This window comes from Leguminivora glycinivorella, chromosome 10 (assembly GCF_023078275.1).
Source record: "Leguminivora glycinivorella isolate SPB_JAAS2020 chromosome 10, LegGlyc_1.1, whole genome shotgun sequence".
NCBI classification, from domain to species: Eukaryota; Metazoa; Arthropoda; class Insecta; order Lepidoptera; family Tortricidae; genus Leguminivora; species Leguminivora glycinivorella.
Window position 1 is genome coordinate 25040058 of NC_062980.1, and position 18154 is coordinate 25058211.

The 18154-nt window shown below is 39.2% G+C and overlaps 1 protein-coding gene across 1 annotated transcript; it reads right to left on the minus strand.

Moving 5' to 3' along the window:
- Window positions 1–4: 4 nt before the first annotated feature.
- On the minus strand, window positions 5–16200 carry LOC125230533 (protein starmaker). Its single transcript, XM_048135716.1, has 6 exons — window positions 16127–16200; window positions 4012–4172; window positions 2879–3010; window positions 2086–2265; window positions 935–1294; window positions 5–837 (listed from the first exon to the last, which is right to left on the minus strand). The coding sequence occupies exons 1-6, from the start codon at window positions 16143–16145 to the stop codon at window positions 7–9; spliced, it is 1683 nt and encodes a 560-aa protein (XP_047991673.1). The 5' UTR covers window positions 16146–16200; the 3' UTR covers window positions 5–6.
- Between the last annotated feature and the right edge of the window lie 1954 nt (window positions 16201–18154).

The following is an 18154-nucleotide window of genomic DNA, read 5'->3' on the forward strand; positions in this document are numbered from 1 at the left end:
TGGTGATTATGTTTTTATTGGTTCGTGTATGGTACCAGAAGAGATGGCACTTTTACCTCTCTTGGCACTATTTGTGTCGGAGAGTTCCGCAGTACTTCTGAGATTCGTGTCGCTGTATTCAGAAGCAGCGTCTCCTTGTACTTGTACATCATCGTCATCCTCGTTGTGGTCATATTTGTTATTACCTTCTTTTGGACTTTCAATAACTTCGTCTTCTGACTCATTACTAGTATCCTTTATGATTTCATGAATGTCATTGTTTTTGTGTGTGAGCTCATCATTTTCATCAACTTGTGACTCACCATTATGTTCGTCGTGGTTTTCTACTGCAGACTCCTCCTCTTTCGTATCTGCCTGTTCTTCTTCATTCGCATGTTTTGTTGCATCATCTTCGTTCTGCTCTAAATGTTCATGGTCATGTGGTTCATGCTCTTCAGAGGCGTCGTGCGTTATCTCTTCAATTTCAGCTTTATCTTTACCTTCTTCGTGGCTTTCAACTACGTCAGGTAAATGATCTTTAGTCTCTGTTATCTCATCATTTTTCTCTATGTTTTGTATTTCGGCCTCATTCTTTTCATCTTTTTGTTCATCATCCTGATGTTTTTCATCGTCTTTTTCTTCTTTGTGGCTATTGTCAATTTCATTATTTTCGTGCTTTTGCTCTTCATTACTATGATGTTCCCCATTTTCAGTTTTGTGCTCTTCGTGATTATCGTCACCTTCAATAGCCTTTTCTTCAACAGGGTCTTCAGGTGGTTCTTCCTCTTGTTTTTCTTTTTCTTCATCTTCAGTTTGGTTCTCAGTTACATCATCTGTTTCTTCAGCTATTTGTGAATCCTAAAATGCAAAAATAAAATTTCATGCAGATGCTTATCGACAAGCTATGCAAATAAACCATGACAACAACAGTGTAAGCTTGACATGCAGTTCTCACCTCTAATTTATTATCACTCGTATCGCCATTTTTATGATTAGGCTTGGGGTTATCATCTAGATCAGGTAAGTCTTTTATGAATTCATGCGTGCTACTATTTTTCATAGCCCCTGCTTTATTCTCTATTGTTTCAGAGATGGTTGTTGTATTATTTTTCGAAGAAATGTTTTCACTGGATGCTTTCATTTTCCTCCTCGATTTTTTGTTAAGTTCAGCTATGACTTCTGTGTCCAGTAACTTCCAATCCCAAGAAGATGGATAGGAGCTAGACGGGGTTCGAGGTGCGTCAGGAAGTGTTTTTAGAATATTTTTGTCGATTTCCTGAGGTCTATTTATATAATAGCCAGGAGTCTTGTTTTTCTACAAAAAGACAATATTTTGTGAATATTCTCATAGTCTTGTCTAGGTAGCAGTACAAATCGATTACTTAAACTGTAGCGAGTCATAAACGCATTTTAGGCATAAGGTATTTGTGTGTGCTTCTGCTTATTAATAATGAAACTTTTATTTTAACTTTAGGTACCATCGGCAACACTGTTAGCTGTATATTTGTAATCCTTATTACAAAGGGCATAAAGTCTACCGATGGTTAGTTAAGAGTGTTGCTATTAGTACTTGGTTCTTGCACTGTCTTTCGACACCTCAACCACCTTAACGTCTTTCGTCACTTACCAAAGTAAAAATATTATTAAAACTAAAATGTTCTTGAATTTATCTTTTCCAGCCAAATACTGGTACTTCTTCGTCATTCATATTTTATATGTGAAGTATTTAAAAGTCTGAAGGGTATTTTTTGGGTCATCTAGAGCCTACAAGACAAGCCTAAGCCCGATGTTTTACAGACAATATTTTGCTTGTGTAGAAAATTTTTGTATTTTTTGTATAACCCTCTTGAAACCAACTGCCCTGAACAAATTGACCGTAAAGAGTTAATAACGATGCCTTACCAAGAATAAGTAACTTGTGCATTAAACTAACAATTATAATTTAAACTTGATCATTTAATAAAAGTACATGTCTACAATTAACTCTGAGGAACTGACAAAAAAGAGTGCCATCAGACTAAACTCATGACGTTGTTGGTAGTATATACTGTACTATCCTGTGGTGCGTTTAATGTGTGTCATGTCTACTGTGCGCATGCGACTCACGTTATCGAGGACCGACTCATCGGCGCCGAGCCCCACCAGCGTGCTGAACGTGTGCTGCTCGTCTCGCACGATCGCCGCGTAGTGCAAGGGCGTGCGGCCGTCGTTGTCCACGTCGTTGATGCCTTGCGGGTAGCGGTCGGCGATGTACTTCAGTATACTGACGTGGCCTAAGCCTGCAGCCTGGAAGGAATTGAAGATTTAATGATTTGAGGGTTTCAAGTTGAAAAAATCATTGGATTAATTTCTGAGCAATAGCCAGTAAGTAACAATAAACTGGTTTGGAGAATCTGACGCCATACGACCAAATAAATAAATAAAGTATTAAATTGAAGCCATGAAGGGTCTCTGTGAAGATCCTTTGAACGGCCTTTTTGATATAATAGATAAATTTTTGCATACAGCATTCACATATTTTGCGTCTCAGCTGGACAGCGTTAGTTGCGTTACGTGGGTGTTCAGAATTCTTTATTGAGCTTTTCAAGTCGTTTAACAAGATAAACTAATAATCTGATCTGATGATTGTGTGAAGGTAACTGGTGCAGAACATCTTGAGTATTTAGAATAAAGTTGAAAGTGGAAAATGTCTGCCTTGAGTGAGGCTTAAACTGTATGGTGGAAAATGTCGCTGGCTTTGTTTAAGTCTTGGTGGTTCTGTTGGCAGAGCGCTGGAGTATCGATCCTGATTCCCTTTCAAATTTATTCTAAGCCTTAGTGTCTTCGATTGCAGACTTTTCTGCTTGTAAAAGAGCATTTTAAATCCTTTGAGTTTTGTATTAGAAGATAGCGATCTCACCTTATGCAGAGCAGTCATGTTGTTGGCGTCCCGACTGGACAGCGCCTGCGGCGTCACCGGGTCGCCCGAGTGCTTCATCAGCCCTTCCAGGTCGTTCTGGATCACCGCCTCGTGGATGTCTCGTATAGTGTTCTGAAAGAAGACAACATTATAACAAGTAAGTATTAATGACAAGTGAGATATAAAAATTAAACATTGCAGTAGAAACAACAACCAAGAACCAACTGAACGTCGAAGGTTTTTTAGAGTATTTAAGATATGAGTCGTTGACTGTAACAGCATGGTATGTCCCAGTCATCACTACATCACGTAGAACTGTCAAGAAAGTTTTTCTTGACTAGGAACTAATTGGACCCCCCACAAAGAAATTAACTACTGCCTGCTAAATTAAAGAAATTAAATCCCAAAAAAATGCTAAATTAAACTAATTACTGCCTGCTAAGCCGCGGTCCTGGGTTCGAATCCCGGTTAGGGCATTTATTTGTGTGATGAGCACAGATATTTGTTCCTGAGTCATGTACGTATTCTATGTATATGTATAAGTATGTATTTATCTATTTAAGTATGCATATCGTCGCTTAGCACCCATAGTACAAGCACGTACAAGCTTTGCTTAGTTTGGGGCTAAGTTGATCTGTGTAAGGTGTCCCCAATATTTATTTATTTATTTATTTGGTTCTCAAGTTTCTCAACCCATCCACAAGGAAATATTGTAATGACATTCAAGAGATTGACAGATGTTGTTCATCTCTATCTCGTAACTTCTACAGAAAAGCGCTACAGGAAATGAAATGAAATGATTTTTTTAATTCGTAGCATATAGTTATAAGTCACTAATTGTAACGGAAGGTATTCATACTCACCATCAAATAAGGCACGGCTTCTAGAAACTTTTTGACCACCAGCTGGTTGGAGACCTCGCTCAGGAGTCTCGCGCCGTGCCTCTCCCACACGAAGCTCTGAAGCTATGCCATCATGTTGTCTCTATATCCACTCACCATTAAATAAGCCACAGCCTCTAGAAACTTCTTGACCACCGGTTGGTTGGAGACCTCGCTCAGGAGTCTCGCGCCGTGCCCCTCCCACACGAAGCTCTGAAGCCACATCATCATGTTGTCTCTATATCCACTCACCATCAAATAAGGCACGGCTTCTAGAAACTTCTTGACCACCGGCTGGTTGGAGACCTCGCTCAGGAGTCTCGCGCCGTGCCCTTCCCACACGACGCGCTGCAGACGCGCCATGTCGCAGTCGTGGCACCATATTCGGATGTTGTGCCGCTTTATCACCAGTCCTGGAACAGACGGGTGGATAGTTAGTTTTTGCATTGCTGAATGAGGATAAATGGGTATTTCACTGAATGCAATAAAGCAATTTGAACTTGAATAACTGTCAATAGTGTTGATGATATCATCCATAAATGACTTCGTATGCAGAAAGGGTTAGCGCAACGCACTTTGAACTTCAACTATTCAAGCGACAGTAGATAGATTCAATGTTCGATACAATTTCATTTGTTTTATGACAATCTCGAGGAGTCAGGATTATACTTTGCCTCGATATCGTTTCACTGTCATTTAAAAATTATATATTCTCAGCGTGGTGTAATCTTTTCCTTTCGGATGTTTACTGGTGGTGTCTTTGTAATAAAAAGCTGATATACTACTACTGCGATGGCTCAGCGACCCGAAGTGGATCTTCGCCTCCGACACTAGATTCCGCCATTCGCTCCTATCCTGTGCGATCTGATGCCACTCAGTCACTTGAAGGTCACGCAGGTCTTTCTGGACCTCGTCGATCCATCGGTACCTGGGCCTTCCGACCGGCCGTTTTTCAGTAGATCGCCACAAAATAAATATTTATGTAAATGCTATCGACGTCCAATGGAACTAATTTGACAAAGTAAGTACTTATATGTATATAAGATTAAAAATGACCCTCATTTTGTGAGCAACAGAGAATAACTAGTCATAACTTTCATTGTGACAATTCCGTTCCATTTAATATTGTCTGCGGTTACATGATAGTTCCATTCCGTTCCATTTACTGAGGGTCATCGTTCGTGTTGGTGGCGTGATGTCTCACGTGTTCACGTGTGAAGTAATCAGGCTCATGACTTGCACGAACTTTCATGTAGACCACAATAACGTCACCTCATGTCGAAGCCACGGTGTGAAAGCAACTAGACATGTGGAAAAGTCATGTCAAAGCCGCAATGTGAAAGGAAACAGACAAAATGCAGACAACAAAGGGGTATGATTCAGTGGAAATTGCAATCAATTATAAGGTTCAAGGTAAAACCATAGAAATAGGATGTCAAGGAACAACTCTCAAATATCAAAAGGGCGGCCAAAACTAGAACAATTCCAAGTGTCTTTGGTTGTACTAATAAACTCAGAAATGATATATGATTACGTGAATCATTTGTTTTTCTAACTGTTTAATCGAAATGGAAATCACCCATCGTATAGTGGTCACGTTTTCTCTCGTACGATGTATATAAACATAACTTCTCTTTCGCACACTTCAGCAGTCTTGAAACGTTAGCGAAATTATAGGTCTCTGAGTAAAATAATTGAAGAAGAAAAGACAAACTGCAAGTGGGACTCCCGCGCTGAGATTTCCATAGTAACCAATACGCTGTTCTATTAAGTGGGTCGCTCCACTACACAAAAGCAATAGGGAAAGCTAGCAAAGGAAGTGCTTATGACGCACAAGCGATTGCAGCGTTTGCTAAGCACCCCGAAAAGAAGCAATTTAACTAACCTGACCACAAAATTAAAAGTTTGAAAAAACCCTCGACATAGTGGACCGAATTCAATGAAACATGGCTAAGAACACTCCCGACTAACTCAGTTTTCAAACAAAAAAAAATCGGTTCATCCGTTCGGGAGCTACGATGCCACAGACAGACACACACATACAGACAGACAGACAGACAGACAGACAGACAGACGAACAGACAGACAGACACGTCAAACTTATAACACCCCGTCGTTTTGCGTTGGGGGTTACGTAAGAAGGGTTTTCTTAAATAAATTGCGTGTGAATTTCCAATTCAAGTTACGTAAATGGCTTTTTGTATCGTTAACGCGATTGAGCCTCGTTTGTCGCGGAGTCCATAACGTTTGAAGCGGATTGATGAGGCGGTATTCAATTGACTAAATTTAGAAATCGATTTATTGTCGAATAACAAGTTGTGGAAGTCAAAATAAGGTTATCGAGGTCACTTAAGTAATTACATTAATTTTAATTGATAAAATGTTATATTGTATATCGTGGAAAAACTTTCAACCATTCGTTCTTTCTAATTTGTGTATGTCTGTCATTAAGTCTATTAAAATATTTTGCATACAGAGTTAAAGCCTGGTGCCGTAGCCGAATGGCATGTCTACGACGCGAAACGAAAACGAAACGCCGCGAAAGGTAGTCTGACTCTGTCGCGCCAATACGCAAGAGCGATAGAGATAGATAATCTACGAGCGTTTCGTTTCGTAAGCGTTTCGTGAGTGTTTGTGTCATTCGGCTACGCACCCTAAATATATGACTACGCGCCATCTTGCGGAATTTCATTAGAACTAGTTTTCTTCATAAAACGCTGAACTGTCACCGCATACATCAGAATAACCGTCTTGACAATAGTCATATATTTCTGGTCAGCCGGCGTAGCCAAATGGCAATCGTCGACGCCAGACGCCGACAAAAATGCAATCTAGCTCTGTCGCGCCAATACGCAACTACGACATAAATAAATAGCTACGAGCTACGAAACAGATATTATCGTGAGCGTTTGTGCCTTCGGCTACGCACACAGGCTTCACTGGTTAGACCCTAACGGGCGAGACAGACGGACTGCGATTCGACGCTCAGCATGCAGTTCCCATTCAAGTTGCAGTTGGATTGCCGTCGCCTGTAGCGGCCCTAACCGATGAGTCACTTCCAATTCTCCAATCAGTCGATAAGACTGAAGTGTCAAGGCCGGCGTGTATTATTCACGGCTCCGACAGACAGCGGGTTAATGTTTAATGTCGATCGATGCCACACACCTGGAGACTCATTGTCGCTGTTGAAGCGTATGACTCGTGCGAGGTCAGCTCGAATATCGTTGTCTATACCTACAACTCCGTAACACAGGCGCCTCATCAGACCCTTTCGCACAACTTGCCGTGTCGCGCGAGTCCATACATCAAGCGCGACTTCAAGTATGGACTCGCGCGTGACAAGGCAAGTTGTGCTAGAGGGTCAGGACTGCAGAAGACCGTGCTGAATTTGGATTTGAGCTTTGGTGCACAAAATTACGACCTCATGTGGTCGCGACCCTCAACGATGAGAGACCAAGGAAGAAGATACCTCGATGTAGGGAATAAATCAAATTATTTTATTAAATATTTTTTGATTTGTTTTTTTTAAAGTAGTAACACTACTATATATAAATTATAAACTGAAATAGATACCATACACTAAAGAAAAAGCGATCAAGCCCACTGGTGGCGAAGCCGGGAAATTTCGACGGGTACTTCGGCGGTCGGGGTGGTGTAGCGGTCGAACACGTCAGCCGCGATAGCTGGAGACCCGGGTTCGTTTCCCGGCTTTGCCACCAGTGGGCTTGATCGCTTTTTTTTTAGTATATGGTATCTATTTCAGTTTATAAGAAGATACCTACAACTAGTGGGTACAGACTCATTTACAGTTATATACAAGATCTGAAATGACAATCGTTGACGCTAGACGCCGACCGAAATGTTAGAATTAGAAGTTAAAGGTGTCCGCGTTTGTGTATTTGGCTATGTGCCCAGAGCTGGATCCGATTCAACGTCCTCTGTTTACCGGACGGATACCTCATCCCAGCCATTTGGACACGGTGGCGAAGGTCGAATATTCCATCAAGTAGGTATATGACTAATTCTGAAGGCTTATGGCGGCCTCTGCTTTAAAAATCTGGTTATTTTCGTCGAACGCTTAGGGTAGGTGTGCGCCCACACGGGCAAATTTTATGTCTCTCACATCCAGTCTATGGGCTAGTATGAAAGTGGGCAAACGTAACTTGTGGGCGTTTAAAATAGAACGCTTGTTCAAACGTACGTTTCGTTCAATAATTTCCTACGTATCGAACCTTCCAGGCTGCAAATAGAGCGTTTTAATTACTGCTATCAGAAGATTCCATCGATGACTATAAAGGGGTTGATTGGTGTTCTAAATTAGACGATGACGGCCATTTTGGTTGGTTATTTATATTTTTTAATTACTTTCTGCGTACTGTCTAGTTCATTAGTAATTACGATTTTTATTGCATGTATATATATATTTTTTAGATCTTAAATTAATCATCGTCATTGTATCAGGTTAATATAAAAACTGGTGATAATTATTTTACACACAGTTTAGCTGTGCCTATATCATCATCATTCTCTTGCCCTTATCCCAGTCACTTGGGGTCGGCGCAGCATGTCTTTCTCTTCCATACATCTCTGTCACTCGTCATCTCATCATTAACTTATACACGCACTTAGCTGTGCCTATATACAAGGTGAAAAAAATACAGAAACGCTCAGAAATAATGCATATTGACGAATAGAGAAAATCGCAATTCGTCTGTTTCGGCCGTTAGTGCATTTTCACATTATCCGATCCGATATCGGATGTCGGAAGGATTTCAAAGATGGCGGCTTAAATGTATGGGATTTAGGCCCTACATCCGAAATCGGATCGGATAATGTGAAAACGAACTTAGAGTCTAATCAGTAACTCTGTATGCAAAATATTTTAGACTAACTTAATGACAGACATAAACAAGTTACCTAAACTAATGGCCTAAAGGTTTTCCACAAAATAAATTGTATTTCTATCAGTTAAAATTACTTAATCATGTGACCTCGATAACCTAAATTTGACTTCTACAACTTGTTATTGGAAAAATCGATTTCTAAATTTATATTTAACACCACCTCGTCAATTCGCTGTCAGATATCACATAGCAGAAAGAAACCAGCTGTCTCATAGCATTTTGACAGGTACGGGATCATGATTGGTGGCTATCAAACACATCGAAGTAGCTTACCTCTGGCTTTGGATGTGAAAATGAGAACAAAAGTGTAAATAGACTCTGGTAAGGTACAGAGGGGCATATATCGACTGGGGGACAATTGTAACTGATCCATTTTTTCCGCGTTTTACAATGTTTGCATTATTAGTTAGAGTGTCAACCGGTTATATGTGGCACGCGTGTTTAGTGGATACATGTGGAACTCAGTAGTGTAATAATAGAAAAAACCGGCCAAGAGCGTGTCGGGCCACGCTCAGTGTAGGGTTCCGTAGTTTTCCGTATTTTTCTCCAAAACTACTAAACCTATCAACTTCAAAACAATTTTCCTAGAAAGTCTTTATAAAGTTCTACATTCGTGATTTTTTTCATAATTTTTAAACATAATTATGGTTCAAAAGTTAGAGGGGGGGGGACGCACTTTTTTTTCCTTTAGGAGCGATTATTTCCGAAAATATTAATATTATCAAAAAACGCTCTTAGTAAACTCTTATTTATTTTTAAATACCTATCCAACAATATATCACACGTTGGGGTTGGAATGAAAAAAAATATCAGCCCCCACTTTACATGTAGGGGGGGTACCCTGATAAAACATTTTTTTCCATTTTTTTATTTTTGCACTTTGTTGGCGTGATTGATATACATATTGGTACCAAATTTCAGCTTTCTAGTGCTAACGGTTACTGAGATTATCCGCGGACGGACGGACGGACAGACAGACATGGCGAAACTATAAGGGTTCCTAGTTGACTACGGAACCCTAAAAATGGATCAGTTACAATGCCCCCCCAGTTGATATTTGCCCCGATGTACCTTAAAGAATAAAGACATAAACAATGAGTACGCCATAGATAATGGCGGTTTCGGGCCGCGCCCATAGCGTGACCGCTGGCGCTGGCGCTGGGCAGTGAAGCTCATGCGATGACATTATCTAAACAACCCGCCCCGACTAAAAGGATTCTATTCCGGGGCACCTAGCCAACGTCACACTCGCTTACGCTTCGCAAGCGTTTAGCTAGCTCTCATTATCGTTTCTAACCCCCGACGCAAAAACGACGGGGTGTTATAAGTTTGACGTGTCCGTCTGTTTGTCTGTCTATCTGTCTGTCTGTTTGTGGCATCGTAGCTCCCGAACGGATGAACCGATTTAGATTTAGTTTTTTTTTTTGTTTGAAAGCTGAGTTAGTCGGGAGTGTTCTTAGCCATGTTTTATGAAAATCGGTTCAATATATCGGGGTTTTTTCAAAATGTTAATATTGTGGTTAGGTTATTCTGTAGTGGTGCGACGGCGACGGAGCCAGACGGACGACTGCGTTTCGAACGCCACGTAACAATTTCAATTTCAATTGCATTGCATTTATTTAAGACCAACTGAGATCATTGTTGTTAGTACGCAATTACATAACAATAAATAACTTAAATATATGGTTAGTATTCTACAAATCTAAATTATCTAACAATGTCATTACAAACTGAAATAGATACCGTACACTAAAAAAAAAGCGATCAAGCCCATTGGTGGCGAAGCCGGGAAACGAACCCGGGTCTCCAGCTATCGCGGCTTCGACACCAGTGAGCTTGATCGCTTTTTCGTTAATGTATCGTATCTATTTCAGTTTATAATTTATAATAGTAGTGTTACTACACAAGAAAACAAATCAACATGAATGCCATACCAAAATTAGTATAAATAAATTGATTGAAAACCATGGAAGCGAAATTAAATCAAATAGAACTAAAATAAATGTCGGTAAAACCTTAATTAATAAAACAATTAACGAGTATCGTCAACAATTGTCACCTCGGCTAGGCAGTGCAGATTTTTTGTTGGTTTTATTAACGTGTTTTATAGCATAGCAAAGATGCCAGAGCTAATGGCAGTGGTCAGAGCATGGTGGTGGGCGGAAAATCGTTAGTGGCTGATGTTTCTTTTTGTTTAGGTTTTATTGTTTGTGTCTCTATTTTTGTTATCTATTTGACATTTCGTCAGTACTTTTAAAAAAACTTGTATCTTCGTCTGTGAATGAAAAGAACGCGTGCGATAAGAGATTTTTTAAAAGTAGTGACGATTTGTATCTGTTAGAATTTCCCTTTCCTCTGTGACTGCAATAAAACATTTTTCAATGGATTGATGGGTTAGATTTAGTGCAATAATTTTATTTTCTATGACGTTTTAAGATTGGGTAAAACATATTATAATCCATCGAATGACTAACAATATGGAATACAAAGTAGAACACCTCATCTCATCACATCACCTCATTTACCTCATTTGATACACGGCAACGCCATTTAATTGGTACGATTAATAATAATTTCTCAAGAATTAAGTTTAATTTTCAAAAGTTTTCAATTTGATATAACCAACCCGTGGAATTTACATAAAATCGAACCTAAAACTCATAATGGCACTACCACTCAAACAAGCACTTTATAACACGTGCCCTCTCCCAATAATATATTTTCCTGAGACACAGCTCACACAGCAACGCAACAAGTTCGCGTGTCGCGTCGGACGCTCGGAAACTTCCCTGCGGCACGAAAACTCTACTCCTTCACGTTTAGCACAATTCCGACTTACACTGACATTAGAACGATATTTCAATCATGTTATATAGTTATTATATGTATCATCCGTACGAGAGCAAGTACGAAATAAGATATATACAGATGTACATTACGATACAGGTGCGGAAAAGAGAAAGTTCAAATGGTGATCATTTAAAAGACGACCGAAAAGAGTGTTTTAAATCGACACGGGCGCGCGCGGGCTGCGAGTCTCCTATGAGCAAGTGTATTAACTACTGTACGACGTATTATTGTACGACGTTTTTCAGTAATGAAATGAAATGAAATGAAATGAAATAGTTTATTAATAACAAAGTTACACGTCAGGTTGGTATTATGTATAAGATTTTTATACATTTATTGATTTAAATAATAAATAATAATTTTAAAAGTTATCAAGATTCTTATAGAGTAATTAAGTACAACAACAAGTACAGGATAGGTAGGTTCAAAAACTCTTCAAGAGTATAAAACAAGTGGGTCGATAGCCACAACTTTAATTTGTTTTTGAACGCCGCGGTGCGGTGGTAGCTGCAGTTCTAATAGTGTCGGGCAACCGATTACTTGTATACACATGGTCCTAAAATTTGTGTCAATTTTGCTGATTTGGCGAGTCGGTGTGTTTCGACTACCAGCCTATTTTTATGTTTGTTACTGCGGAGGTTATACTTTTCGTTAACACCTTTACATTTGTACTTGGCAATATGGTACATATTAGGCATATGCTCATAAGGGACCACTTCTGGTACTAGTGCGATAAAGTACTTAGGCTCCTTTAGTCAACGACAGGCTTTTTCCACTGAGACGGTTACGCCAATGAGTAACGTATTTTAAAATACAAAAATTACATGTATGAGTCTCTGTAACTCAATGACATCAGTATGATATCAATCTAAGATCATTTTACATTCGAATCGACAAACGGCTTATTCTTTCACGAAATACGCAATTTCCCAAACACTTGCCCGTAGATTAATGGGCACAATTATGTAACGTGTTATAACGAACTCTTTATGCGTCGAGCCAGGAATAGAATAATTTATTCACGAGCAGATTGGGGAAAGAGCAATTCGACGTAGAACACGAATGATGGAAGCCGATTATTGTATTTTTTTGAGGTAAATATAGGAAACAAACGAGCTAACCTCGAATTTATTGGGTAGGTTGTGCGTAACCGGCGTTTTAGAAGTGGACTGGTGATATTGGTTAGATAACATCCTCCAAAACTTTTTTAGGTCTTCCAGTTTGTCCTAAAACTATGTATGTCTAAAAAAAGCCGTGATACAATTCAATGTCAATTGGAATGTCATAGGATCAATTAGGGTCAGCAACGACATATTTCTGGACTTTCTAGAGTTGCAGACGTCCATGTCAGCAGTTCTCGAAAAGTTTGTACAAAAATTAAATTTGTTTTTATTACTCCTATTTTGTTACCAAGATTTTTTGATGAATTGAGATTTTATTAAGTTTTATTTCGTCATTAAGGTTCTCTAGTATCTATATTTTCTTAATTATAACAATTAACCTGCGTATATGTTACGAATATCTACTTATATTACTAAATGTTGGTAACAAAATAGGATCAATTAAAATTTGCTGACGTGGTTATGTACAAAGTTGCCGGGAACTGCTCATGTGCAACGCTTGCCATCGACGAAGTATTATAAAAGCCTTAGCCATGCTTCTCATTTCGAGCATGAATTTCAGTGCATTTTTCACCAAACACTGTAAGCAAATTTTTAAGTCCTATCAAATTAAGTTCACACCCGTACAGTCAGCAGCAGAAGTTCCGTAACGGGCAAGGTGTTCACAATGATCCTAACACGCTTTTATTGTCTTAAAAATAAGATCGTGTCAAGTTCATTTTGAACACCTTGCCCGTTACGGAACTTCTGCTGCTGACTGTACCAAATTGCTAAATTCAGAATCGGCTACGGATCGGTTAATCACTCTGACGCATGAATTAATACTTTTTCCTATGTAAATTAGGAGTTATTTAGATAAAGCGTAGATAAGAATACTTTACACAATTAGTGGCACAAAACAAATGGTGCTTATACGAGTTTCCCTGATGCGTTGGTTGGTAACATTTGATCGATCGAGGGCCTTCACTAGTAAACATTTAGACTTGTTAATATCCCCCTTTTGGGCTGACTATACCATGTAGCTAGAATGATGGGTATTTTGTTAATGTTTTACGTATGGTAAAAAGTGTTTGCTATGTGTTACTCGTTCTATCCAAATATTATATTTTAATTTTATTAATGGAAGCATTTGAGAAGTTACTTAAAATGAACATAACGGAAACGTCGGAGGTTAGTGTTTAAAATATGTGTAGTAATATAATATGGGACTACGTCTCGTTTGCAATTTAGAACTATATAAATTTAAGTTATAGCTCAAATCGTTATGTACTCGTATGTACGAGTACCAGTTTGTAGCATAATGTTTATCTAAATAGTTCTTTTTATTTTACCAAGATTGGTAAAATTAATGAAACAAAACACATTTTTGACGTAAAATACTTAAACCGGGTAACAATTTTAAAGAAATTGTTTAGGTTTAGTTGTATATAGTTTTATATGTGTTGTCAATATTTTGTTTCGCCCTGTAATAGTACAGTCACCGGGATAAATAAGTGATGATTTTTGTACCTTGTCTCTTTTAATCATTTGACAACTTCGTACGACATTTCAAACAAGATGTTAAGACAAGGTACATAAATCATCACTTATTTATGCCGGTGACTGTACAAGAGGTTGTTGTCGACCGCCCGCCCACCCATTTACATACACAAATACTAATAATCAACTGAAATGCGCCACTAAAATGCTCACGTATGTCATAAACCACTATCGCCTTCACTTCACTACAAACTAATATACTATATCGATTCGCTTAAAACTTAATGGAAACATGGTGGCTTTAGAAATAACGTATTCTATAAATAATAGAATTGTAACCTATACGCCTCTACGACTTTTCGTAGCAGGTCTACGAACGGTATAGCCGAGGTATAAAACATAATAATCCGACAAAGTGCCAAAAATGTGAATTTTTAGCACATGGTGCACACAACTGATTAGTTACTGGTTATAATCTATGTTGTTTAAAAAAAAAGTTTGGTTTTTTACATTACTTCTAAAGTCATGAAACGCATAAAAACTCAATGGAACATTTTCATTATTCTCAGTAAAATTAAGCTATATACGCAGCGGCGTTTCTACGACGGTAACATGTCGAACCCAGCATAGATGGAATTTTAAAGCATGTTTTACGAACAGAAATAATTCCTTACATCTATTAAACAGTTACAATCTTAGTAATAGGAGACGCGTACTTGTATCGAATTACGCGATGTTTGGAAAATGTATGTAAACTAGGGCCCACAAAAAGGATTTGGCTTTTTAAATACCCGGCACCCTCATATAAGCCGGCAACCTTCACATCAAGAGTGAACAGGCATCTTCTGGGCGAGCTCACTCCATCCTAGGCCACATCTTTGCCTTTGGCTAGTGGCCAAGTGACAAGTGGCATAATAAAAAAAAATCAATTTAAAGAAAATGCCCTTGACGTGATAAGAATTTCACCACCCCTTTCTTCCCATGGGTGTCGTAGAAGGCGACTGTGGGATATGGGTTATCTTGTGGCGTAGGCGAGAGGCAACCTGTCACTGCAATGTCACAATTTGGATTTCTTTTACCCCTTATTTGCCAAGAGTTGCTCTGAAGCTTAAGTAGTTTCTTGTGCTCTGCTTACCCCTTTACAGGCGTGATTATAATTATGTAAAAAAATGGGGTGGGTGTTGTGTACGCAATTTTTAAGTAATTGTGCAATACAGTTATTAGAAAAATAACTGCATAATGCCGACAATGCACGTAGGTTAAATTTATTTATTTTTTCCTTGACACAACATTATTTTCATTAGCCTTTGTAATTGGGTCGCTTTTGTTTGAGAGATTGCATGAATGTTGTATATGTAACACTTTAAAACATTAACGAAATAAGTACCTACTTAAATAATGACTAACTAATATGTACGTAACTTAACGTTAAAATACTTTAAACCTAGAATAATATTAGAAGATATCAAAATGGCTAAAAATATTCTCTTATCATTTCCATGTGCTCTGTTGAGAAAAGTCTAAGAGAAAACATTTACTATGAAATCTATTCTGTGAAATTAAGAATGACTCACTAAATTAAAATCGTTGTTTTAAAACGTTTCTTTGGGGAAAGTTATATTTAAATAAATATTTGCATTGATTTTCTTTAAATACCTAGTCAAGTTCAATCATATCAAAATGATTCAATCATATGAAAATGTGTATAACGAAAACTTCAAAATGCCTAACTAAATATTTTAAAACTTTGTGAAGAGCCAACTATTCCACTCTCTTTATCATAATTATATAATTTACATAGTTTATACTTAGATGGAGGACGTACAACTATGTAAATTCCCATACACTTTGCCGCTTAAAACTTAATAAATAGTAAAAATCCAAATAAGATGCCATATATTAAAGAAAACACGCCGCACACCACCAGTGGCGAAGGCCGGATATTTGTTAAAATAATTTGATTTATTCCCGTTGTGCTAAATAAAAAGTGTAAAGTAATAAAAAGTGTCTAACCTGGCTTGTCAGGCGGCATGGCGCGGGGCTCGCGTGGAACGGAGTGCGGCCGGCGGGCAGCGGCCGCCTCCCCGCGCTTTGCCACCCCTGGAGCCACCAACATCGCGGCTTTACCACCCCTGTGGCCCTTTATCGCCTCTGTCCACCTAGCCAACGTCACAATCGCTTACGCTCCCCATCGCTCTCCTGTAGTGGCACACCTCGGACAATGGCGATCCTACGCACGCAGTCTAAGCTCGTGTAAGTGAACGCGTACCATGCTTGTATAAGTGAGATAAGACAGGTCGATTAGTCACGTTTTTGACAGGCGGTAACTGTGAAGTAGCTGAGAGCGGAAGGGTGGCACTTTCAGCAAGGAGTGGGAGTGGCCATACTGTACGATAGTAGGTACTCTTTATTATACTAAACTGCGTTTCTATTCGATCGCCATGTAGCGTCGACGAGTGTCACGTCGGCTAGGCCGATCGGGGCCACGGAATAAGGCGTCGAGTGTGGACATTCGAGCGTGCAATGTTGTGAATTCTAATTAACTAGTAGAACTTAGAACGCATTCGCCGAAAACTATCGCGCACCCTGCGTGCTCCCTTGGCCATTATAGCTATACTTCTCAGCTCCTCACGTATGTATAGGTGTTTGGTTTGCTAATAGACTCTTGTAACTTAGATAGATACCTAGATAAGTAACTTTATTAGTATCCACTACACTAACCGGCTCATTTAATATGTTCAAGGTAAATATAATACATACATACATACAATCACGCCTGTATCCCATAAAGGGGTAGGCAGAACACATGAAACCACTAAAGCTTCAGTGCCACTCTTGGCAAATAAGGGGCTGAAAGAAAACGAAACTGTGACATTGCAGTGACAGGTTGCCAGCCTCTCGCCTACGCCACAATTTAACCCATATCCCATAGTCGCCTTCTACGACACCCACGGGAAGAAAGGGGGTGGTGAAATTCTTAACCTGTCACCACACAGGCAGGGTAAATATATTGGGTTGGTAAGAAAGTAATGAGCGAATCATAACCAATATTGTAATTTTTATTTAATTTATTATTTTAATCATTTATCAAAAATATAACGGCCTTCGTTATCTACTACTTGTCTCCATCGTTCTGGTAAAGAATGAATAGCATCGGCGAAGAAGTTCTTAGGTTTAGATTCAAAAAACTCAGCTATGTACTGTCGTAGATGGGCTTGATCATCGAACTTTTTTTCATTCAAGGCATTGCTTAGCGATCTGAACAATGCGTAATCCGTAGGTGCCAAGTCTGGAGAGTACGGTGGATGAGGTATCACTTTCCAACCTAGCTCCAATAGCTTTAGCCAAGTCACTTTTGCAATGTATGGGCGAGCATTGTCGTGTAAGAAAAAAACTTTAGCATGCTGTGGACGATTCTAACAGATTTTTTGGTTTAAATTTTCAAGCTGATTACAGTATACTGATGCGGTAACAGTCATTCCACTTGGTAGGAGTTCCCAGTGAATAATACCATGAATATCCCACCAAACGGACAGCATAACTTTTTTCGGGTGAGTCTCTGTTTTTGGTGCCTCTATTCCTTTTTCGTTTGGAGCTAGCCACTGACGTTTGCGTGTGTGATTTATATATAAGACCCATTTTTCATCTCCAGTGATAAGATGGTCCAACCAGTTGAATGTGCGGCGAAAAAACAAAAGTTGTATGCAGATATCGGCACGGCGGTTTAGTTGATCTCTATCAAGTTCGTGCGGTATCCAAACACTGTATTTGTAGTTTTTTCCCAACTCGTGTAAATGTGTTTCTTTGGTGACATGAGAGCAGCCTAACTCGGTAGCAAGAGTACGACTCGTTAGCCTCGGATCACCTTCAATTAAGGTTTTTAATTTGGCTACATCAATCTTCACCGGTCGACCAGACTTAGGTTGATCTGATAATGAAAAGTCGCCACTACGAAACCGCTGCAACCATCGTTTCGCCGTGGCCTCAGACACAACTTCAGGAGCAACACGCTGACATATATTACGCACTGCTTCGGCGGCT

Bases quoted from the DNA above. Each gene is read 5' to 3' on its own strand.
- LOC125230533 (XM_048135716.1), bottom strand. The intron at 2,266-2,878 runs GTGAGATCGCTA...AATTCCTTCCAG, and splicing joins ACATGACTGCTCTGCATAAG to GCTGCAGGCTTAGGCCACGT. The intron at 1,295-2,085 runs GTGAGTCGCATG...GTCTTTTTGTAG, and splicing joins ATGAGTCGGTCCTCGATAAC to AAAAACAAGACTCCTGGCTA.